This window comes from Dysidea avara, chromosome 14 (assembly GCF_963678975.1).
Source record: "Dysidea avara chromosome 14, odDysAvar1.4, whole genome shotgun sequence".
NCBI classification, from domain to species: domain Eukaryota; kingdom Metazoa; phylum Porifera; class Demospongiae; order Dictyoceratida; family Dysideidae; genus Dysidea; species Dysidea avara.
Genome location: NC_089285.1, coordinates 5,660,058 through 5,680,688, shown reverse-complemented (window position 1 = coordinate 5,680,688; position 20,631 = coordinate 5,660,058). Strand labels below are relative to the sequence as shown.

General features: G+C 39.6%; 3 protein-coding genes and 1 long non-coding RNA gene across 11 annotated transcripts; 2 read left to right on the top strand and 2 right to left on the bottom strand.

Annotated features, from left to right (window-relative positions):
* The first annotated feature begins 315 nt into the window (after positions 1-315).
* On the top strand, positions 316-14,954 carry LOC136244451 (uncharacterized). 6 transcript variants are annotated; one of them, XM_066036041.1, is made up of 5 exons: positions 316-424; positions 12,971-13,135; positions 13,668-14,020; positions 14,070-14,141; positions 14,258-14,954. In XM_066036041.1, the coding sequence occupies exons 3-5, from the start codon at positions 13,736-13,738 to the stop codon at positions 14,849-14,851; spliced, it is 951 nt and encodes a 316-aa protein (XP_065892113.1). In that variant the 5' UTR covers positions 316-424; positions 12,971-13,135; positions 13,668-13,735; the 3' UTR covers positions 14,852-14,954. The 6 variants fall into 6 exon arrangements, with proteins under 6 accessions (XP_065892113.1, XP_065892112.1, XP_065892118.1 ...); XM_066036040.1 differs by having other exon boundaries at positions 13,665-14,020; XM_066036043.1 differs by having other exon boundaries at positions 334-424; positions 12,956-13,135; positions 13,665-14,020.
* Positions 1,012-4,358, top strand: LOC136244439 (uncharacterized). Its single transcript, XM_066036020.1, has 2 exons — positions 1,012-1,601; positions 1,668-4,358. The coding sequence occupies exons 1-2, from the start codon at positions 1,411-1,413 to the stop codon at positions 4,021-4,023; spliced, it is 2,547 nt and encodes an 848-aa protein (XP_065892092.1). The 5' UTR covers positions 1,012-1,410; the 3' UTR covers positions 4,024-4,358.
* Positions 4,254-5,021, bottom strand: LOC136244471 (uncharacterized). Its single transcript, XR_010695274.1, has 2 exons — positions 4,808-5,021; positions 4,254-4,496 (listed from the first exon to the last, which is right to left on the bottom strand). It is a non-coding gene; the product is annotated as an uncharacterized lncRNA (long non-coding RNA).
* LOC136244440 (uncharacterized) lies at positions 13,996-17,714 on the bottom strand. Of its 3 annotated transcripts, XM_066036022.1 has the most exons (11): positions 17,614-17,714; positions 17,477-17,563; positions 17,160-17,436; positions 16,922-17,107; positions 16,673-16,837; positions 16,479-16,622; positions 16,224-16,391; positions 15,991-16,172; positions 15,580-15,944; positions 15,331-15,533; positions 13,996-15,231 (listed from the first exon to the last, which is right to left on the bottom strand). In XM_066036022.1, the coding sequence occupies exons 1-10, from the start codon at positions 17,689-17,691 to the stop codon at positions 15,374-15,376; spliced, it is 1,812 nt and encodes a 603-aa protein (XP_065892094.1). In that variant the 5' UTR covers positions 17,692-17,714; the 3' UTR covers positions 13,996-15,231; positions 15,331-15,373. The 3 variants fall into 3 exon arrangements, with proteins under 3 accessions (XP_065892094.1, XP_065892093.1, XP_065892095.1); XM_066036021.1 differs by having other exon boundaries at positions 16,673-17,107; XM_066036023.1 differs by having other exon boundaries at positions 16,224-16,304; positions 16,673-17,107.
* Positions 17,715-20,631: the final 2,917 nt, after the last annotated feature.

The window sequence follows — 20,631 nt, the reverse complement described above, 5'->3', positions numbered from 1 at the left end:
AACCCACCCCCCTGGATCCGCCCCTGATTTGGGTCACCAAACAACTACAATCACAAATGCTACACTAGCTCAGCAACAAACTATCATGTGTTTTGGTTTAGCATCTGAGACAAAATAATCCAACACACAACCTTTCCTATTGTATCCTTAATTCAGACAGTCCATTCCAGAGAGGTTCCCAACATGACAGACTGCATCTTCTTAAAGCTCAGCTTCTTTGGTCTTCCTGACCTCGTTCCTGACATTCTCCCTCTCGATCGAGACACAATTTTAATTCTATAACCACCGTGCCTCATGGGCGTGCGTCTGCTTTATGATCTCGTGATGCAATAATCCACGTGATGTTACAATGTGTTATTCCGGGCGCGATGAAGACAGTTGGACAGTGCGCTGATTTAACAGACGTCGAGAACATGAAATACAGGTATTACAGTGTCACATGTGTACTTTCGAGACAGTGGGAAAGGCGATAGGCCTATGGCAGGAAGTAAGGTAGGGGCGGGCGTTTCCGGACAAAGTTTGTACATGTATTAAAAATTTGTTCAATTCTCCTCGAGAGAAAAACGGATTCTAAAATGCTTAGTGCCGAATTATAGCTAATGAACTAGACTATCGGTGGTATAAATTGTGGATGATAAAGTGTAGGGTGCTAGGAGAAAGAGCAGTTTAAATTTGTAGTTTGAGAAAACGCCAAAAATTTATGGGGCTGGGGTTTCCAGACACCACTTAAAAAAGGCGTACCTGCCATTGTTATGGGAAATGCTGCACTCTATTGAGTGTCATTTTATTTTTATTTATTTTTATTTATTGATTAGCAAACACCCAACAGGGTTTTTACGCTAATGTACAAGGTACGTACACATAAGTGCCTAGTTTAAGGTAGAAGCATACCCTGAAAACACATAAAAATTTTTAGCCTTTCATGTAATTATATTATCAAGTTCTAGGGAAATTACATTACTGAGGTTGGAAAATGGTGGGCGTGGCTCAGTTTTTGCTCTATAGACACAAATATAGCTTGAAAATTGCACCATTATAGCTCTTTTTATGTATCTTACCTTTCATCAAACTGCTTCAGTCTTTTTTGCTGTCTATATTGAAGCAAGCTTAACTAGACTACGCATAAATATTAATAATTTTTGTCTTTGTTTGTGAGCGGTGCATGGACAAACACAGTAACCTCGATCCCACGGTGTTAAACATTGTAAACATTATCGCAATACTTAAATTATGCGCTACATTGCTATTTGTCATGTAAACATTAGTGCTGAAATCTCATTGGTTTGTTATCATTTCCTGTTTACCCAAAATTTCGGGAGACGACGCGATTTATTTTCCCATCACGTGATACTCGCCGATGTGATGATTCGCTCTGTTTTTCGGGCTGTTTGTCGACCGTTCTGAGTAGCAATGGATAGGGGTGAAGTGTCGAACAGTCGCAAAATATACTTTAGCAAAAAATCACAACGTTTTAGAGACTTGGCTCACAGTCGCTGGTCGATGCGCTTGCGCAGCCACGTGGTGAGTGATGTGAGCCCTGAGCATCCAGACACTGAGGGTGAAAATAATACTAATTTGGACGATAATAACCCTAGAACAAGGTTAGAAACACAGAGTGTGGTGATGGAGGATGGAAATGGTGTTAATTTGACCTATAACACTCCTAGAATAAGTTCAGAAACACAGAGGGTAGTGATGGAGGATGGAAATGATGGTAATATCCCTGGGACAAGCTCAGAAACACAGATGGAGGATGGAAATGATGTTAGTTTGACCTGTAACACTACTAGAATAAGTTCAGAAACACAGAGGGTAGTGATGGAGGATGGAAATGATGATGATATCCCTGGAACAAGCCCAGAAACACAAAACATAGTGATGGATGATGGAACAAGTTCAGAAGGACAGATTTTGATGAATGCCTACAACGGTGGAGTGCCACAAAGGAGTGTGAGTGTTACTGAACTATATGACATGACAAGCACTGAAAGTGACAGTACACTGTCAACAAGCGAAACTGACACTGTTGATAGTAGTTCAGAATATTGCCCCACCCCTTTGAAAAAGGCTCGTGCAAGTCCAGTTGAACTTGGTAATAGTGTGTTCTTATGCCAAGCTACACAACTCCAAGAATTTATTGACCAAATAAATGCCACTACAGTGTGTTACACGCCAGAATGTACTGGAAAACTCATCCCTATAAACGTTAAATTTTTAGGACTTGGTGGGTGTGCAATGGTAAAATTTAAATGTAGTGGTTGTGCTGAAAGAATGATTAATTTAACAAGTTCTGTTAATGTTGCATTTTCCAACCGCATGGCTTGCAGTTTGGCTATGCAAGTTGCATTTATAGCCAGTGGCTTGATGCATTCACAATACGATAAGGTTCTGAAGCAAGGCCTGGGCATGTCAGCGGTTAGTACTAAAAGCTTTTATGAAACAATTAAACTTCTACATCCTATTGTGAACACTATGATTAATGAGATGTGTGAAATGGCTAAAGGTGACATGAAATCACTTGATCCATCGGCTGTTGGCAGTTGGCAGCGGGCGATCACTACTTCAGATGGAGCATGGTTGACAAGAGGTAGGTACAGCCAAAACTGTACATTCACAATAAGAAACTATGTCACCAATTCATTGCTTTATTTTGTGCATTTGTGTATGAGAGGAAAAGGTGTGGATCAGGATCAACTGTATCGTGGCACTGCAAAAGGTGCAGAAGGGCATGCAGCTGATATTGCTTTTGGCCATGCTAAAGAAGAAGGTATGATGATAGAAGTGCAGTGGCAAGATGGGGACTCATCTTCTGCAAAAGCCTTTAGGATGCATTATATTGATGCACAAAAATCAAAGGTAATGCTTTGTGGTGGTCACGTTGCACGCTCACACACTAAACATCTTGGAGAAATAGCAAAGCAAAAATCTTTCTCTGAAACAATGCAAGACGTACTTAAAGAAAAATTTTCTGAAGTTACAACAGTAAAATGTCACTGTCCAAAGCGTCACAAGAAGAACTGTGGCTGCCTCTCAAAATCTTTTCTGCGTGGTGCTCGAACCAACTTCTTTTACTGTTTATTGCAAGCAGAAACTGATCCACAATTTTTTGCAGCTCGTATTCTTGCTTTAGGGAAGTATCATGCTCGTGATATTCATATTTGGGAAGGGGGCCATTGTGATTTTCACAGTATGAAGGTTTGCTCCTGTGGTAATTGCGAAGGTGACACAATAGCGTGTGAAGGTGAGGATTACCACTCAAAGAACCCTCTGGCATGTCCATTCCATGCGCTTGCTTATGAGGTTGAATGTTCTAATCGTGCATCACAGGCCCCACAAATTATTCATACCGAATTGGGGCGAGGGCATTCAAATTACCCGGAGGCTAGTCACAATGTTCTCATAAGGTATCGGTCAAAGGACAAATACCTCCACAGTATTCACTACATGCTAAGCACCAACATGGGCTTAATGCAAGCCAACATGACCTGGCTTAACAAGAAATATGGGATGTCTTATCATTGGCTGCTGGAATTGTTTCGCCGATTAAGGTTGCCTTTATTTGATGGAATGGCAGCAGCATTACAGAGAGGGAATGAAGTCCGTGCTAACAATCTTGAAAGAAAAAAAACAGAAGAGGCTAAAGAGAACCGTACTAACTGGAAGAAAGCTCGTGTTCAAGAGCAAGAAGAAAGGAAGCAGTGGATTCGCAGACAGAGGATTCAGCACACATATGGCTCAGATGATGAGGATGACGGTGATGACGATGACTTGAGTGACAACTGTGATGTGGCTAACAATGAACTATGTGCTACCTCTTCAAGAAAGCAGGGGAAGTGTAAGTGTGGATCGGCCACCCACAGAATAACTAGCCATCGTGATTGTCCATTGAATAAGAACCATCAAGTTCGTTTTGAAGATGAGAGTACTGCCTCTGAAACAGAGATAATCTGTACATGTGGGTCAGAAAGAGGAACCCACAACAGGAGCTGTCCACTGAATCCCCGAAACCTCACTAGATTGTAACTCGACTTTACTTTTTACCGAACTGAACCGTGAACTTGACCTTGCTATTTGCTTGAATTGTTTTCCTTTGCAAGGATTACAATCTTTGATCTTTTTATGTATGCTTTTGATTTTATTTCCAATAAGTGGAATGTTTTTAGCTATGTTGACATGTATGCTTTTTGATTTCCTTTCCAAGGAATGTAACCTTTTTTCCTTGTAAACATTTTTGGTTTCTGCTCAAATAAATGTAGTCTTTGTACACTTTTGATGAGACTGATATTACCAGTATACATTCACTTGTAGTGTTTCAGTTGTACATTTATGATATTCATGTACTATTGTGTCAATAATAATGTAATACATACATGGAGTAGTATGCGACAATCCAACATGTGCATGCTGTTTGTGTGTTATCAGTAAGTAGCTCCAGTGCTGGTAATTCCAACTTGATATCCTGGCTTGATCTTATACTTGGGCTATCAGGTTGTTGTCTGCACATGACACAAAATACAGGTAATTGTAGCTAGTATAGATACAGCGGATCCTTACTAATAGCGAGCATTTGGATTAGTGAGGATCCACTGTACAGTGCATTTAGATGTGATTGAATACATGAACATGGTGTTTGTATATATTGTTTTGTGTCTTGGGAAGCACCTTTGTACAGGGTATGCATTTTGGTGCCACCCTGTTTTTTGACAACAGGTTTCTAATATATTTGCGCAGCAAAAACAACCCACTGCAAAGCAGAGCTGCTAAACCAAGCACGAGTTAAAATAACACAATACAACGTTGTCCTCACCTAATACTTCACAAGCACGTTACGTTTGGCCAGCTATCTAATCTGTTCTCACACGCACGAGGTAGATCACGTGATCACGAACATCGCTTGCGGCGCAAACTTAAAATCAGCCTCGGTACCTGTCTAATACTAGCGTTTTAGTTTGCAATGAATTGATAAACAAAATAAGTAAGTAACAGTTTGTTTTTAAAGATATGGATTTCAGGGTACTCTTCTACCTTAAGTTACAATAACATAAGTGCCTATAATTTAGGTTACAATAATGATTAGTACTAAGTTACAATAAGTGCTAAGTTACAATAGGTGCTAGGTTACAACTAGTGCTAAATTACAGTAAGTGGTAAGTTACAATAAGTGCTAGAATTACAATGAGTACTAAATTACAGTGAGTGCTAAGTTACAATAAATACAATAAGTGCTAAGTTACAGTTATAAAGTAGGAGTAGTTGATTGTTTAAATGTTTCAAGATCAATGGTAGATAGATTTGGGATACATAGATCGTTCCAATGGGGAATAGTTCTGGGTAGGAATGAATAGAGATACGTGTTTACTAAAGATTGTATATGATTGAATTTCTGATCATGATGGGCTCTGGTAGCAGTTTGATTTAATGATGGCAGACAGCGATTTGGGACCAATAATAAATGATTAACTATCTTGTACAATAGGATGAGGCGTGCTTGCTTTCTGCGTTCTTGTAAAGATGGCCAATTTAGTTCATTTAACATGTCTGTGATACTGTCACGGTGGTGTCTGTTCCAAGGCTTATTTAAGACGAAACGAGCAGCTCGATGTTGAATCATTTCAAGTTTAGAAATGTCATTTTGGTGGTGTGGGTCCCAGATGGCACAACAATATTCGATAGATGGTGTCATGGCCCAGCAGAGACTCAAAGCATTCTATTTGTCTGGTTACTTTGTTGGTGACAGCGATTTTTAAGGAGCAGAACTGCTACCAGCCTTGCTCGGACCATGCGAGTGTCTTGCAGCGCTTTCGAAGATGCGACATTTGATCTACTGCCTGGAAATCTGTATCAGTCCTTGCCTTAACACTGAAACAGCATAGTTAAGTAGTGTGGCCCCGCGGATCCTTGCTTGGGGCTTCTCCGGGATGCTGGTTGTGTTGATTGCGCGTGCCAGTTAGCACGTCACAGGTAATGGGCTTGGATTCCAGTTGTACTATCTCTAAATCATATATCCGTTCACTGAATAGTGTGACTGATCATTTGTGATGCCTATGATGGCTTAGAATTACAAATGGTGCCCTCAGTCTCCTGTTAACATGCGTAGTGAAAGTTTTTACACAAAAATATTTTACACATGCAAGCAAATTGTGATGTATCTCGGTAATCCTTAATTATATTAATATTATTATTATTATTATATTGTTTAATTAGCAGAGCCCGCCTGGGGCATAAGTGCTAATGTACATTAAATTAAAAGTGATTGTATAATAATTGTTTGAAGCTGTCAATAGTTTGTTGGTTGATGATGTCTTGTGGTAGTCCATTCCATTCTGGTATTGTTCTTGGAAAAAATGAGTACTTATAATTGTCTATTGATGTATGATAGTGTAGGAATTTTTGTTCATGATTAGATCTTGTAATAGTGACAGGTGATAATGTTGGTAAGTAGCTGTTAGGTATTTCAGTTAGGTTGTGGATAATCTTGTATAAAGCTATCGAAACAAAACTTTAGTATTTTATAGTACACAAGTAGGGTACTTAGGTACATAAACCATAGCCTGATCGGTTTCTATTCCATCCTTCAGTAGCGGATTAAAAGTGAAGTGTCCGGAATACCCAGCTGTCCGGAAACCCCCTTACTTACCTTAGTGCTACACGGGTACTTTGTAGTCTCGCGTAGCCAGACCCTATTTCTCCGCACGGCGCTTATCGATTGGAAATTATAAGCGCCTGCTCCGAAAGGGTCTGGGGACTCTACAATAGAGAAAAGTTCTGCAGGCAAACCACCCCTAGGTAGGGGGAGTTTGTAAAAGGCGAAACTAAGGAATAACGGAATAGCGGAATAACTCGAGTCACAACGAATGGGCATTTTATATCAATATGGCTTCTTATGCAATGTTAGGGTGATTGTATTGTTACAGCTGTGAACTCATCCGTCGTAGATATCCTTGCAATGTTAGGGCGATTGCGTGTACTGTTACAGTTGTGAACTACACTGCTTCGTCGCTCATAGCCGTCCTAGCAAAGTGATTACTATACGCTCTTACTACTACTGTATGTAGCTAAGTATCATTGCGCTAGCACAGCTAGAATATACAGTAGTTAGCTATTAGTTTCGTTTTAAGTCTTCATCCTTCCAGTGGAGGGATGAAACGAAACGGCTGTCACACCCCCTTTTGCTCGCGACATTGGTACCATACTTTACATACAGTAGTAGCTAGTAAGAGCTATAATCAAATGTAAATTTGCACTTCGTAAGCGGGTACTGTATGTTAAGTATGGTACCAACGTCATGAGCAAAGGGGGCGTGGCAGTCATTTCGTTTCATCCCTCCACTGGAAGGATGAAGACTCGAAAACGAAACTAATAGCTAACTACTGTATATTCTAGCTTAGCTACATACAGTAGTAGTAAGAGCGTATAGTAATCATTTCGCTAGTACATCTATGAGTGATGAAGCAGTGTAGTTCACAGCTGTAACAGTACACGCAATCACCCTACATTGTAAGGATATCTACGAGGGATGAGTTCACAGCTGTAACAGTACAATCACCCTAACATTGCATAAGCCATATAAATTCCCATTCGTTGTGATGCGAGTTGTTCCGTTATTCCGCTATTCCTTATTCCGTCTTTTACAAACTCCCCTAGGTAGGTGAGCATTGATTGGTCTTAAACCACTTTCAGAAGAAGTGTGGATGACCACAGTTGGCTTCATCCTTAGCTATAGGCAAGGTTTCAGCCTGTTCAAACTCTAAAGCAAGGTAAGAGAGCTATAAAATTTGCTTGTAATGAGCGTAATCATGCCTGAGGTGTGAGCCGATCAGTCTCGCCTCCAGACAGCTCGCAGAGAAAATGGCAGATGTAGCTGGTATATATAAATCAAGGTGAAAGTAGTAGTACTGTATTGACTATGCCACGAGCCCGGCTATCTGGATGCGAGACTCAGTATATTTGCGTGACATATCTCAGACATGATTACGCTCATTTCAAGCAAATTAAGTAACTTTTACCTTAATTGGTTGTAATTAAAGTTTAAACAGGCTGAAGCCGACCTTGCCTATAGCTGAGGATGAAGCCAACTGTGGTCATCCACACCTCTTCTGAAAGTGGTTTAGGACCAATCAACGCTCACCTACCTAGGGGTGGTTTGCCTGCAGAACTTTTCTATTGTAGAGTCCCCAGACCCTTTCGGAGCAGGCGCTTATAATTTCCAATCGATAAGCGCCGTGCGGAGAAATGGGGTCTGGCTACGCGAGACTAGGTACTTTGCAAGTTTAATCCTGTGACCTTGATCCAAGCCTTGATCACACTTACAGGGGTGACTTAGGAGTCCAATAGTCCCAAACAATGGATCAACCCGTAACATAAGTCACAGTTCTCATGTTCTAATTAAGTCACAGCTGGGTTGAGGTTTTCCAGACTTTTGAGATGTACCTACTGTACACTGCAGATGTCAACATTTGCAACAGAGAAAATATCTACTCTAATAAAATATTGAGCTTGTATGTGTGTAAAGAATTAGCAATGTGGCATGTCAGAATTTTGAAAGCTGCTACTTGACTTGTGCTGGTCATGAGGCTGGTTCTGAAGTAGCAGTTCATGCAATGAAGGAATTGTTTGGGGCTGCCACAAGTGAAGCTGCTCTTGTTGATGCTACTAATGCATTTAACTGTGTTAGTCGTCAAGCTGCACTTCACAATATTTCCCAAGATTTGTCCATCATTTTCTACCATCCTGCAGAATACTTATCGTACCTTAGTCCGTCTTTTTGTTGTTGGTGAAGGTGAAATTTCATGTACTGAGGGCACAATGCAAGGTGACCCCCTTGCTATGGGCATGTATGCACTCGCTTTGGTTCCTCTGATTCGTCATTTGAGTACTGAAGTGCCTGATGTATCTCAGGTTTGGTTTGCTGATGATGCCAGTGTAATGATAACAAGTTGATAGCAAGTTGATAGAAGGCTATTCATAGCCTGGGAATACCTAGAACTGTCCACTAGTGTATGGCTGCATAAGGGAATGTGAATACAATTGGCTGTATGAATAGTATTTTATTATAGACTAGTATATTAAAAAAAATAAATAAAATAAAATAAAGTAGGAATCCAAGCAATAAAAAGTAGTGAAACAAGAGAAGAACGATGGTAGCTATTACAGCATAGCTCGGTAGGAAATCCCTTCTTTGGCATGATTTAACCATTATTTTGTGTTCAATGCCAAAGTAGGAATTTCCCATCGAGCTATGCTGTAATAGCTACCATCGTTCTTCTCTTGTTTTACTACTTTTTATCGCTTGGATTCCTAATTTATTTTTAATATACTAGTTTGTTTAGATTTTTTTTTAAGGCATACAGCTAGCTATAAACATGTGACTGTTCTATTAGGGTGACTGCTGTGTTAGAGTATCTTGAGTCAGCTTTCCAAATTGAAGGTGTGTGGTCACTGAAATACAGCTAGTGCAAAAGGGGTGTGTCATCGTGGTTTCAATCAATAGATTGATAATGTGTAGAATGAAGGAGCTATCTAGTACCAGTACCTCCATACAGTACCCTCCGTCATAGATTATATCAGTAAGGAATATAATCTGTTGCTCCGTACTGTAGCGTAGTCTAAGCGCCTTAAATAATCTTGTGGCATCTATTATGCTGCTTAAAGAAAGTGTTGATGTGGAAAATTAACGCCTCGATATGGTTTTGTTGGATGAAGAAGACAAGCAGCCTGATTGAAGATAAAAGAAAAGATAAGGCGCAGAGGGAACGCACTCGTCGGAACCCCAAAAGGCACATCCCACTGGTGAGTATTTAATGCTGTTTTATGTATTATATGGGCTAGTACTATTCCGTAAAGGTGATTTTCATCTCGTAAGATATCTCTAGGATGATTTTTAAGGGTGGAATTTTGGGCGGCGCACAAAAATTTCACCTGGATTCCTACTTAAACAGTACAACCATACCGTTTGATGTACATGCAATATGTAAGCCTGAGGCATTTTTTTTGGGAAGCAATAAAACCCGGAATAACGGAATAAGCGAAAATTACATTCTTAATATTTTACTACTATATATACAGTCTATAGCATTTATACAATACTCACCTCGTAGCAATTCCACAGAGAATCACTAAGGCGATCCTCAGGGCGATCTTTAAATAGAACTAGCACAAAACTAACCACTCTAGAATAATCTAACTAAGCTAAAATACTTTCTAATACACTTTACTACAAAATCGCTACAACACTATAAGTTCTTTCTGCTACAGCTACTTATACCAGCCATCACACACAAGTAACTGCCCGAATTTATTAGTGACAACATTCCATCCTAAGAAGTCTTCTCTGAAATAATCTACTTTGGCTAACCTGTTAGTTAAGGTAAATGCGGGTATTTCCGGACAGCGCACAATTCCGGACACTTCGTGTATAGCACCCAAGAATGAATCAACTAGAACACACTTTTCGATTTTTATAATCCCTATAAGAATAGCTATTCACAGCAGAAATTTCAAGGCAATCTGTTGTTTCGTTCCTTGGCTAGCTTGATAAAGGTTCCAAAGTGTCCGGAATTGTACGCTGTCCGGAAATACCCGCATTTACCTTATCCATCGCCAAACAAGCTTAATGTAAATTCAAAAGGTTAAGTGCTGTATTTAGCTGACATCACTTTGTGCAGCTTGATTCTAATAAATTCGGGCAGTTACTCGTGTGTGATGGCTGGTATAAGTAGCTGTAGTAGAAAGAACTTATAGTGTTGTAGCGATTTTGTAGTAAAGTGTATTAGAAAGTATTTTAGCTTAGTTAGATTATTCTAGAGTGGTTAGTTTTGTGCTAGTTCTATTTGAGGATCGCCTTAGTGATTCTCTGTGGAATTGCTACGAGGTGAGTATTGTATAAATGCTATAGACTGTATATATAGTAGTAAAATAGTAAGAATGTAATTTTCGCTTATTCCGCTGTTCCGTTATTCCGTATTCCGGGTTTTATTGCTTCCCATTTTTTTTGGTGCTTGGAGACCCCCTCAGCCCTAGGCAGGCTGCCTACTCTGCCTAAGGGTAAGGTCGGCTCTGCTAGTTGAAAATTCAAAAAAAAAATGTACTTATTTAATGGGTTAATGTCATACAGAGCATTCTCTCCTACCCTAAGCCATTCTACCATCCAGATTTCTGACTTTGGCCATTACCAAGCTCATGTTTTTCTGTGCATCTGTTTACTTTGATATATTGTCTGGTTATCTCTCAAGGGAACTCGACTGACAGTACGATTGTGAATTTCCCTTCTGATTTGATGCCTGACATCTCTGAATGGAGAGTTGAAAGCCTGCTTATGTTTTGTTGGAAATGCTTAAACCTGCCCCAAAGGCTTGAAATACAACATACTGTATGCAGTGAAGCAATCACCACCTTTGCTTATATAGAAAATCTGATTGCAGTCGATTTTGGAGAACTTGACGAAGCTTACACAGCTGTAGTGGTTAGTACTTCAGTGTGTTAGTAACATGATTGGTCAGATCAAACGTTTCTTCACATTTTCCACTTCCCTAGCTGTCACTCTAATCCCATCAACCATACACTTTTCATGAGATATCACATTTCATGAGGTGTTGCATAAAGACTCAGTCTAGTGGATTGAGTATTCATGTCCAATAGAAAGAGAAAATCTGTAAGTTAAGCTACGTATCTCTGAACACATTTATGATTTTTTTTAGGGGAGAGGGTGAATGAATTTTATTTTCGGACAATGATGGTAGACTGGTAAACTACATGAAAGCTATTATATTTGTTCTAATCTCTTGAAATCAGCAATATAGTAAAATAACATTTTAACTGCTGATCCAAGCTTTCATAACAAATACATGTACATGTAGGGTGATGCCTGTAGGGCTCTGGTGTATCTTTATGTTGTGAAGTTGCTAAATGGGGATTTGATATAGCCTTTAAATCTGAGTACCTGTACAAACATGTGAAGAAATAACCTTTTCATTCATTAACCTTTTGCTTCTACCAAGAGTTTATAATATGTGACTGGGCCTGCAAGTTCTTACTATTCTATCTTACTCAGTGTATTTGCTGGAATGTACTCCTGTTGGACACTCTCTTTTACTACTTTATATTATGAACTCTTGCTTCTACTACTCAGTTTAAATTAGAGGTAGTAAATTGGAATACATGTTGATATTTCATCATCATTTACCTCATGAAGTAAACAATTCTAGTTTACACATGTATACACCATATCCGTGATTATTATAGTGTATGGTAAACATTTTCCAGTAGTGAGCATCTGTGGTTGTCAAAGTGATGACATACATGAATAGAATGTGGTAGTATAAAGCTATGAAGCAATGTAGTATAGATGGATGTTTGCTAGATGTGATGGACATACAAGAAAGTGGTATGTTTTTTTACAGACACGAAGAGGTGTGTCCTTTCAATTAAGGGTAAACAATATGCCTAATGAAAAAAGTAAAAGTGAAGATGAATTGGTTTCAAAAAATGTTGTAATATTACAGAGATATTCTGAAAGGATGTGACAGCCGTACAGTATCAATGACATTTTGACTTTGCAAGCCATCAAATGTAAACTTGAGAAGGTATTAATTTTTTGGTGCTGAATCTCCTTAACTATTGTACAACTGATCTAAACATACTGTAATGGTAATAAAATATTTGTTATTCCTGACTGTAGGAGGCATATGTTCTAAAATTCCAGTAAAGTGTGAGGTCACTAGATGTCATGATGCTTATTAAAGAGTAACCATAATGTTGTTGTCTGTTGACTATATTTGGCTATAAACAGTATAATAGGGAACATCATGTATCTAGCTTCAAAATGGCACAGTAGGATTTACTCCAAATACACTTTTAAATTTTAAGGTCTTGGTTGACATTTTCATGGAATTGCCCATATGCTGTGTGCCTGTATTTGCCAGACTCAGCAAACTTGGTTGCTGTTATTGTAGTTCAGTTTGTTATTTCACAGGATAAGATCTCCTATGAATTTTTTGTTGGTGATCATCGGACTGAAGGAGAGAGACACTGGAATAGTTAGAAGATGTACAAACAGAGGAACTGGTTGAGATACAGTACCAGCCACAGGCCAGGTTTAACGTTCAAGCAGTGACGAGATGTACCCCTAGTATGCCAGGTGTGTCTGTCTGTGTGTATGTAGATGTGTTTTATCATCTGAGTGAAGTGTTTATGCTGGACTGGGATTATCATGTCATGTGTTTAGTTGCAAACATGTCCACATTTTGTGGGGAGTCTCAGAGGTAATGTAAATGTGTCACCACAAGCAATTACAATAGTGATTACTTTAGACCATTAATCTGTCATGTTCAACTGCCCGCTTATGGACTACCCTGGTGGCCATGCCAGCAAATCTAGGACAAATATACTGGTAGAATTAGCTAGACCAATAAATGACCTGAGCATTTATAAAGTACACTAGAATTTCCTTCTGGAATTTACCATTGTTGGAGTACTTGAATTCCAGGTGTGAGACAGTATTCTTATTTCATAAAACTGGCCAGAGAGGGTGGTACTTAAATCCAATTTGCCAAGAACATGAGAGAGAGATCATTAGCATGTGAGGCTGAAAAACTACAATTGTTGACATACTCTAATTATCAACACAGTCTTTGTGATCTCTTAACACTTTGTCTTATCTCCTACAGCAGAGGAGGACGGAAACGATACAAACGCTACGAAAATTAATAAATGTTAATTGAATAGTTTGAATACCAAAATGGCCGAAGCAGAGGGGCTGTGTGGTGAAGACGGTGACCACGACGACTTTGTCGAAATAACGATGCTAAAGAAAGGAGACACCATCCACTACGCTGTTGCAAGCTTCCCAGTCGTTAAAGTCGAGCTGGTGGAGGTTAAACTACAGTGGGAAGAATATTGCAAAGGATTACCCCCTGAAATCCACGTTTTCGATGGGTTTGCTAGGAGCTGTCCGAATATTGATCATCCTTTGCCTGCTATTGCCCATGTGCCATTTAACTACGACTGTGCTTTTATAATTAATGTAAGTTAGTATAATATGCTATTACATAATTATAGTGAATTTTATTTATTATACTGGACAGCCAGTAAACACTGATTTGTCCAGGGGGACCAGCCCCAAGAGGAAGAAAGAATCACATATGGTACAATCACACATCCATTAATTTACTGTATTTAACTTATCTGATAATTAGGTGTGTATTCTCAACTAGCAATTTTTATACTACTGTATCATGTATAAATTCTTATCTACATACAGAGAGAAGAATTTGGTAGATCTGTTGACATTAGTCCCTACATGTTCTTTAAACATGATGATGTGTTTGTATTGTGGCAGTGGACTTGGCTTAACGATACTCCTAGTATGTCCCCATCACCCTCACCAATCCCACACAGCAGCAGCTGTACTCCTTATGTCATTTCTGTATCACAGACCACCTCAGAATCAGAGGATGATGACATACCAGCCATCACTCATACTGTGATTTTTAAATGTATTGGGGCGCACAAAGAAACAGCATACCAGGACCAGTTAAAACTCGCCAAACAGAAACTTCAGGATGGAAATCCTGTTGTAGTTAAGTTGAACCCGGAGCCACAAAATCCTCGTGATTCAAAAGCTATAGCATTTATTTGTAAAATTGATGATGGAGAATGGAAAAGAATTGGATATGTTGTAAAAGAGGCAGTTGATGATGTTCATACAGCACTTAATGAAAAAAAGATTTTGAATGTAGCCTTTGATTGGATAAGGTTCAAACTTTATGAGACCCCTGCCTGGTATGCTGGAATAAAGATAACCAGGAATGGTGAATGGTCACAGCGAGTGCTACTCAGCCGTTCCCCCAGTTGACACACTGAATATGTTTGAAGTATACACTTGTAATGTTGCTGTAAATTCTTTTATTGATTTGTTGTAGAATTGTGAGCATATGAGTGTTCATAAAGGCATGGATTGGTTCCTGGTGGTGGTGGAAGATTAATAGGCACATTATGAAACTTTGTGCGAATTGAAGTATCACCACGCACAGACATAGTGACTCGACTGTCATTGGCTCCTAACAGCTCGTATCTGGGTAATCGCTTCACTTTCTTCTTAGGATTTTGGACACTGAAATCCGGCATTAACCCCTCATAAAATCTGGAGTGTGTAGAGGTGTGGTAAAAAAAGGGCAAGTTTGGGTCAATTCTTTTCTTAAACTCTTCAGTCACTTTTCTCCATCCATAGTAAACCTATATTCCATTGTAAAAAAAAGGAAGTCAAAATTGTACAATTTGTAGAGCTGCAACTGTTATACACAAAGTTACATAATAAACAAATATTATACATACCTCTTTCAGAGTGAAATCCTTTCCTACCGTATCCCGCAAAAGACTAAAAAAAACATTCCACGTCATCGGTGGTGCTTGCTCTTGGGTGCTCAGGGGGTATGCCATTTATGATGTTGAAATTTCTTCTCCATTCCCGAGACTCTATATTAGCTACTAGAGCTATCAAAGTTTCTCTACTAAAACCTCTGATGTTGTTGACTTTCCTGCAAGCATGTTGTATCATATATGCATATTCGTTCATTAGCTTACCGGTTAACTTCCAAAAAACTGAAATCACAGCCATCATTCCTATGCCAAGGCATAAGATCATCCAATATGAAGCTTAGAAGGTTCTTATTGAATGTACTACGTTGATCATTGGTCAGACCCCTTTCATCACATGCACGTCTCCAATTATGAATAACTTGTAGATATGCAACTTCATCACAGTAGCCTTTCCGTTCCATCCAATCAATCAGAGACTGGCCAAATAATCGGTCAACATCTTCCACACTCTGCTTACGGATGCCAGAAAGTGCACAATAAGTAAGTCCAGCAGATGGATCATGCAATGCTTCTGCAAACCTCTCCAACTGTAAGTTACTATTGCCTTGTCGCAAACTGTGACCAATTCTCTAAGAGGTCAAAATATTTTGCACATGTTGTATTCTCATATTGTACCTTGAATATGTGGGCTTCATCTTCACGCTCACAAAATCCTACACCTGTAATAGGGTGCACTTCTGTAACGTAAAGATGACTCTTGAAGGGGGTTCCTTTTGAATCAAATAAATTCACTTGATAGCTATACTCCAGCTGTGCCAAAATCGAACATAACTTTTCAGCTTTGGTCTCATCTTTCCCTTAAAAACCAGGACATGGAATCAAGCATTAACAACAGTAAATTGTTATACCTTCTGTCCAGGTATGAATTTCATAACCAGGCGGGACTGTTTGGAGCCTCAACCATTCAATCACATCATCCAAATTAGCACCTTCAGACTTCCATTTATTTAAATCACCAAGAAGTTCAGGTGAGATAGCATGATTAGGGAGAAGAGCAGTAATAGCTCCATTTTCATCTACGCACAACAAAAGACACATCAAACAGTACTGGTAACTGTCAATATCAGCAAATATCTGTACAATACTTTTATTCACATACGAACCTATGGGTGTGATCATTTCGACCATTCTCTTCACACTCATATGGCTGTACTTTGACCTAGCATCAGCACGAATCTGGAACACAGACAATGGTCTTGAGTTTCCCTTAGTGCGCAACGAATTCCACTCGCCATCAGTCGTAAATCCTATTAAAGGCATGTGTCTGTTAGCTGTTGTACAGAAAATACAGTGCTACCTGCTACATTCATTTTTCTTTTGGCCATTTCACTAATTATGGAATTGGCAAGATCACGCACTTTAGAGTCAGTCAATCCCTGGTAAGGCATGCATTGCACAGGAATAGCATATGGCTTCTTTCTTCTGTCTTCTGTGCTGATCATAAAGACCAATATATGTGAAGCTGCAACACGCTGATGTCGAGTCACACCCTTGATTAAAGTGACTAGCCTTTGCCGTACTGATTGTAACTGGCTTGGAATATTACCTTCTGTTTCTAGGTTATCCCTCTGGATCTTATCTTTCAAAAGTTTTATCTCACTAAACAACTGCCTCCCTGTCTCATTAAGCTCAGTCAGCTCTTTGATTTTCCAGGCTAAAATTACCATTTCCTTCTCGTTCTTCCTTGGAGATACAGTTTTCTCTGAATATACATTATTGGATTTGATCAACTCTGCAAAAGAGGTGATTAAATGGTTAGGTACTATGCATGTTAGAATGCATACCAGATTGAACAAACTCCAGATCTTTACTGAGTGAGCTTAAAGCTGTAGTCAAATCCTGCACTCTGCTTTCTCTCTTAAGCCCCATTGCCTTTGTTACGTCTAAACGTTGTTGGTATGCTTTGTACTGCTTCTGAAGGGCTCCATCAGCTAAATCCACATCTCCGCTCCACTGGAGCTTGGTGGATTCCTTCAGTCCCTTAACAATGTCGCATCCGTCTGCTTTTAACCACCACCATGCCCCCACATTACATTTAGCAGCTTCATCAAGAACTGTTAGCTATTAATCATTATGTCACAGGTCAAGCAGTGCGACAAACCTGTATTCGAGAGTCTACTGTCGTGTCACTCATTGAAAAATCGTACCTCAAGGACCTCTCTGAAACAGCAGGTATATTAACCAAAGCCTACAAAATTGGCATATAAGAATGTATCCCATATGGGCAAGCAGCAATACCTCCATAGTCTTCTGACTCCGAGATGTACTAAAACACATTCCTTCTGAGTCCTGAGCTGATGGTACTGTACACCACATAGGGCCACGATGTAGTCTAACCCATTTCTACCCAAAGTGGCTGTACATCGTCTGTTGCCACAAACGGTAATCTGATGGGCAAGATACGTGGGTTTAATATAAATCTAGCAAAACATCAATCCTGTTATTAGTTTACCTGCTGTAAGTTATCAGCAGCAAAAAACTGTGCGATGTATTCAACTAGCCCCATGGGCATGTGATGGACAGGAAATCGGGAATCACTTTTGTCCAGCCTTAGGGTTCCTATCCCTTTAGCAAGGTTATACAGTACATTTGTTCTTCCAGCATCTGATAGCCGCACCATTGCATTTGCAGCATTGCTCAGAAAGTCAGCAGGAACTGTGAGTGAAAATTGACTCATGTAGGTTGAGAACAGTTCTGATAAAGCTGCTAGCTGACATTCTGTTTGTAGCTGGTTGAATATGTGACACACAAAAGCTAAATCGACAGGAGTTGTCTGTACATCTTCTGATTGTACAGTACGAGCTGGAGATGCTGACACTTGTGCAATAGTAACAGACTCTCCACAGCACCAAGTTTCTGCATCCTTAGGTGTTTTGTACCTTGGATATTATTTTAACATAAACTTAGAATATGGATAAACAGAACTGCAAATACCTCTTAGCCAGCCATCCTGTAACTTTGCTTTGAAGAGCATTAACTGTAACAAAGATGTTTAAGTGAACTTTGGGGATCAGCCAGGTTTGCAACGTACCACTTCTGCGTACACCTGGTATGTTTGCCCTTTGTTTCACGAATTCACTGGCATTGATCCAGAACTCCTGGTGTTTGTTTGCTGGCCACTTTTCACCTGGTGTGCTGTGGAACAGTATGAATTCTGCAAGTGTCTTCAGTTCTTTCTCCGTCCATTTCTCTTTGGAGTCACGGGTGGTGTTAGCAGCACCTTGAACAGAGCCGATCAGCGTTTTTGGCTGCAATATTACTGAATTTGACTGAAGCTGCTGGGATATTTCATCTCGAGGTGATTCCTGAGCGAGTTCCTGAGCGAGTTCCTGAGCTTCTTGCTGGGTCTCATGGTTTGCCAGGTGTCTCAACGGAATTCTTTTCTGTTGCCTGATAGGAGTACAGCCTGTAGGAGAACCTCTAGGTCGTTTACCGACAGACAAACTCTTGTCACAACAGTTTTCGTGATCCTGGACTGGTGTCACAGATCTCGCGCAATTCAATTGCGCCATTTATTCCCACTCACGTGATCCCACAAACCTTTAACGGACAATTTAACCCTTTATATGTTGGGGATGAAAGGGGATAATCGTATGATTGGTTTTGTGATTAATCAGTGTTCCTGTTTATGCTACTTCTATGTAATAAGACAGAGGTTTTAAGTTCACAATGTAAAACATCGAGTCACGTGAGATCGTTTCCGTCCTCCTCTGCTCCTACAGTATGTATGAGCCTTATCCACAATGACATTTTATGACATCATGAGAATAAAAATGGCTGCAATGGCTATACAGGTGCCTATGGAGATAAATTTTTGGTCGTTCATATTTCAGCTAGGTATGGAGATATCGACGACGACAGGTACAAAAGCTGTTGTAAACGTATGCTATTCAGAAAAAATTGAAACATGGCAAAACTCGTTTATCATAATGTCTTGTATAAAACTTAATTGTACCTGTTGTTTAGAGCTTGATATCTTCTTTTCTGGCTGAAATATGAGCAATTAACATTTTTTCTTCATAGATGCTTGTATAACAGTCCCCCAACTATCGCGGTCATTTTTATTCTCGTGATGTCATAAAACGTTATTGTGGATACGGCTAATAGCATGTTTGTGCATCAGTGTGAACTCCCATAATCTTTACCCAGTACCAGGGCTGAATGCCATCTTCTCAGTGGAGTCCTTATGCTTATAAGGAACTGCTGAAATATAAGCACTGTGGTTCACAATTAATTCCTACAGTGGTCACATCAAAGGTATCATTTTAGGTGTTCATATTGTTGTTGAAATGTGCTTGTATAGCTAACACAATTGAGTGGTACCTTATTGTAGTGTACATACTAAAAGGTTGATGTAGTATCTTATCTTTCTCTCTTGCTCTACATACATGTAGCTCACTCCCATTGGATCCTCAGTATTGCCTGGTCACCAGATGGGAAGAAGATTGCATCAGGTTGTAAAGCTGGCAAGGTGAGTCAAATGTATGGAGTTGTCCACATCATTTCCCTCTACCACCCTTAATAATACTCTTACTACTACTACAGTGGAACCTGTGGTCAGAGATATTTGGTCTTTATAGAGAGGTGGCTGCCTAACTCACTATCATATCTCTATAAAGCAGCCATAGGCCACAAACCAAGGTTTGACCTTTATACAAAGGTTCCTGGGATTATAGCTATCCTCACACATGCCTACTCTTCAATCCATTACTTACATAACAGGCATAAACAAAGTAGCTAGCAGAAACCAGAAAGGATGACCAACAAGAGCGAGAAACCATATATGGAGACATTATCACTAGGCTGCCTTGCTACAAAGCCAGTGAAGGAAAGGCTATGGTTTTTATACTGGAAAGACAGTTACCTGGTAACTACACAACTGTAAATTCCAAAATAAATTCAAAAAATTAGCATATTGTGGGGTGAGCTTTAATTGGAATCATGTGAAGAGACAAAGCCATGGAGTGGCTATAAGCTTATCTATACAGAACACAACTGTGAGTATAAAATGTTATAGAAGTATAAAGTAGTGTAACTGGTTTACTCACTGTTATGATTTGCTGTGGCTGCTTTGTGAGAGGCTTTTTTGTATAACGAAGTGCTTCCAAAAGCTGACTGTTATATGTGTTATAGAGGTGACCGCTTAATGCAAACTATTTCTGTACAAACTGTTTAGGAATCAGTCGGGACCAGTCGCATGGCCATTTTGCTGAGGTGACCACCCAACTCAAGTGACCATTAAGAGAGGTACACATT

Bases quoted from the DNA above. Each gene is read 5' to 3' on its own strand.
- LOC136244439 (XM_066036020.1), top strand. From the start codon at position 1,411: ATGGATAGGGGTGAAGTGTCGAACAGTCGCAAAATATACTTTAGCAAA. The intron at 1,602-1,667 runs GTTAGAAACACA...TAACACTCCTAG, and splicing joins GATAATAACCCTAGAACAAG to AATAAGTTCAGAAACACAGA.
- LOC136244451 (XM_066036041.1), top strand. From the start codon at position 13,736: ATGGCCGAAGCAGAGGGGCTGTGTGGTGAAGACGGTGACCACGACGAC. The intron at 14,021-14,069 runs GTAAGTTAGTAT...AATTTTATTTAT, and splicing joins ACTGTGCTTTTATAATTAAT to TATACTGGACAGCCAGTAAA. The intron at 14,142-14,257 runs GTACAATCACAC...ATCTACATACAG, and splicing joins GGAAGAAAGAATCACATATG to AGAGAAGAATTTGGTAGATC.
- LOC136244440 (XM_066036021.1), bottom strand. From the start codon at position 17,691: ATGTGGTGTACAGTACCATCAGCTCAGGACTCAGAAGGAATGTGTTTT. The intron at 17,564-17,613 runs GTATTGCTGCTT...CCAATTTTGTAG, and splicing joins GGAGTCAGAAGACTATGGAG to GCTTTGGTTAATATACCTGC. The intron at 17,108-17,159 runs GTATGCATTCTA...CCTCTTTTGCAG, and splicing joins TCTGGAGTTTGTTCAATCTG to AGTTGATCAAATCCAATAAT.